Genomic DNA, 2,899 nt, shown 5'->3' with positions numbered 1-2,899 from the left:
GCTACGTGTTAGATGGTCGCAAACCTGCACAGACCTCAAGCCTAAGTGTGCAGACAAAAAGCAGCTGTGATTGGCCGGAATGCCTTTCCAGCTATCTGTGGGGTCGTCCTTATTGATTCGGTGTTGGGGCACGCCATTTTAAAAACAGAGGAACAACTTATATGAACTACGAGGAAAGGTTAATCGGTCCTTTTGCCAACTCCATTAACAGAACCATTAGCCATCATCTCTTCTACATGATAACAGTTAATAAAATCAGCTCAGCTCATGTTCACTCCTCTGCTGAAGCTTTAAATGCCACAAAATGAGTTTAAAGGGGAACACTGTTTTTTTTTCCATTGGTCCCTTGATTTTCCGTTATTCCATCATGTTCTACTCACCCATCTGAGTTTAGTGTCATTTGGAGCCGTTCTGAAGATATTCCGTTAGGTTATATCCAGTAACGTCTTCCTATGGGCAACGACTTGAAGGCACAAACTAAACTGTTCATCATTTATTCTTTATGGTACGCCAGCATTCAGAACATGGAGGCCAATCACTGTCCCCCAGATATCCGCTGTTAGATTTTTATATTTGTATTTTTGTAAAAACGAAGCGGCGCGTGTATGACGTCAATCAACAGGTGAGTCCCCCAGTGCAGCCATGTTGGTTATACTTTAACAAGCCCCTTCTGACTGTCATCAATCCTACATGTCCCGCCCCAAAAACACTGCTGGCATGTCATTGGTCCGACTCACAGGTTGGTACGAGACGGACGTTATTAGCGGGAGTCTTTCAAGATTGATTCGTTATGAGACTGAAAACTTGGATCTTGCGAGCATCCAGATTAACAACTTTCAGATATTTATTGAAAAAGGAACATGAAACATTGGCTGATTTTTCTTAGTTTCATCCCACAGAGGTCTGCAAAGTAAAGCAGACATGGAAACATCTGGAAGAACCAGATCTGGTGGTTCTTCACCTTTTCAGATGTTGTTTGGGAGGAGTCGTGTGGTACAGCCTTCTTTCTTTTCGGTGTTAGGCTGCGTTTGAACAGACCTTCTGCTGATGTTTTCATTTCTAGCTCAGCCTCCACCATCTGTAAATCTGCTTCTAAGCTTTAAGACACTTCATCAGCCTGTTTCTGTTCACCCTGTAATCTTCCTCTTTTCTCGGTTGTGTGCAGGGGAGTGGCTCTAAAGTAGCCCACCTCTGATCTCAGGTCAGATTCACTTCTGGCATAATTTAGTCATAGAGAGATGGATTATTTAATCTGCCAGTGGCGTTCAGAGCAGAGCAGTGACATTAGGATGTTAGCAGTGGGGGCTACTGACATGAAGACAGGCTTCCTGCACATGCTCCCTCTCCTCATTTAGAGCCATATATCTCAATATGGATGACAAGGTATCTCCTCCTGGCTGGTGGCGCGACACGCTGGCTCTGTGCTGATGTCCAGAGACAGAGCCGCAAAGGGGGGAGGGGCGCATTAAGCTGTAATGGCTTTTGTTTATTAGAAAGGTGGACGAGGCTGTAGCTGTGTGTCCTGTAGGCGCCCAGTGCGACGGAGCTGCTGCCTCAGAGAGACCTGTGGCATAAATCAAATGGAAATGTGCTCAGATGGCGACATCAGGCTGAGTGCCGATGTGTTTTATGTCAACCCTCTGACTCAAATCGCCTCTCCACCCCCCAAGCGAAATCAATAGCCCCTGTTTGGGCTACCACCAAGAACTCCACAACTGCAGTGATTAGAAAACACATTAGTGTTGATCAATTAGAGGCCAAATGCCTCCCTTAATAATTGATGGCGTTTCTTACATTTTACACCAGCAAATGCACCGAGGCAGCAGAGCCTGTTAGTGCGCCTGGCCAAGTGGCGAAGAGACAGTAGGTGATCCTCAGACCCAACAAGCTGCAGGCGCCATGCTGTATTGACAGGGCCGCCTGGCCTGAATGCTTGATTAGGCTCTCCAGGGCCCCTTTGGCGCTTACACACGCACAGACACCCAGTCACATGCATTGGACTCCATTAGACTAAGACAGTGTAGTACGTGAGATAGACTCCACTTAAGCAGCACTATCCATTTCCCTCAATTGAGCCACAGAGGTGTGTTTGAGGCAGACACCCTGGCTGGACCTTAAGCTGACACAGAGGAGCCTCTCTCACACACGCTGGAGTCTCCTGGGCTGCAGATAATCAGCACTACAAGTTATCAGCATGCGGGCGGCGCTGCACACTTCACTCAGACTGTACTGCTTTAAAAAACGTCTTTAGAACAGATTGATGCAGAGTCTGTTTGGGTTAATCTTTCAAAACTGAAGCATGTCCTCTGTTTGTTTCAGACGTTGAAAACAGGCCTCACCATGGTGGGCAAAGTGGTTACCCAGCTGGCCGGCACCATACCTGCAGGCACGCCCGACGAAGAGGGAACGCCCCACAGCACGGGTCGCCGCAGCCCCCATAGCCCCGGCGTGATCACCATCATCGACACAGATGACGTCGGTGAAGGACAGGTCAGTCTAACACCTTCCTTTGGGCCAGATGTAGAGCAGATCATCCATGGCCATGACGACTCAGTCTGCTTCCTCATGTCTACAGCGAGGAGATACACTAGTCGCAAACATCCAGAGAAATCTTCATGATCTATATTAATTTTATGTGTAAAATACTAAATAGACAAATAAAGATAAATAACATAGAATATGCCTTTCATCTGATCATCAGCTCTACTTCCTCAGCTTCATCATCTTTCTTAACATTGGCTGCTTTCTCCTGAGATATTAGCTTTTAGCCATGACCCCATCAGCAGCCAGGACCCAATCCACATCCATGACCACACCCACAGCCATGACTCCATCCACATCCATGACCACACCCACAGCCATGACCCCATCCACATCCACACCCACAGCTATGACTCCA

General features: G+C 47.3%; 1 protein-coding gene across 1 annotated transcript in view; it reads left to right on the top strand.

Annotated features, from left to right (window-relative positions):
• Nucleotides 1-2,899, top strand: part of LOC107104559 (breast carcinoma-amplified sequence 3-like) — a gene marked incomplete at its 3' end in the record, with an annotated part of 84,426 nt that overhangs the window by 7,694 nt on the left and 73,833 nt on the right. The window contains exon 6 of the mRNA XM_015404574.1: nucleotides 2,320-2,490. Within this exon, the coding sequence (XP_015260060.1) occupies nucleotides 2,320-2,490 (171 nt within the window). The remainder of the gene's footprint in view (nucleotides 1-2,319; nucleotides 2,491-2,899) is intronic.

This window comes from Cyprinodon variegatus, unplaced genomic scaffold (genome assembly GCF_000732505.1).
Source record: "Cyprinodon variegatus isolate N-32 unplaced genomic scaffold, C_variegatus-1.0 Scaffold1792, whole genome shotgun sequence".
NCBI classification, from domain to species: domain Eukaryota; kingdom Metazoa; phylum Chordata; class Actinopteri; order Cyprinodontiformes; family Cyprinodontidae; genus Cyprinodon; species Cyprinodon variegatus.
This window is presented reverse-complemented; position numbering and strand designations above follow the sequence as displayed.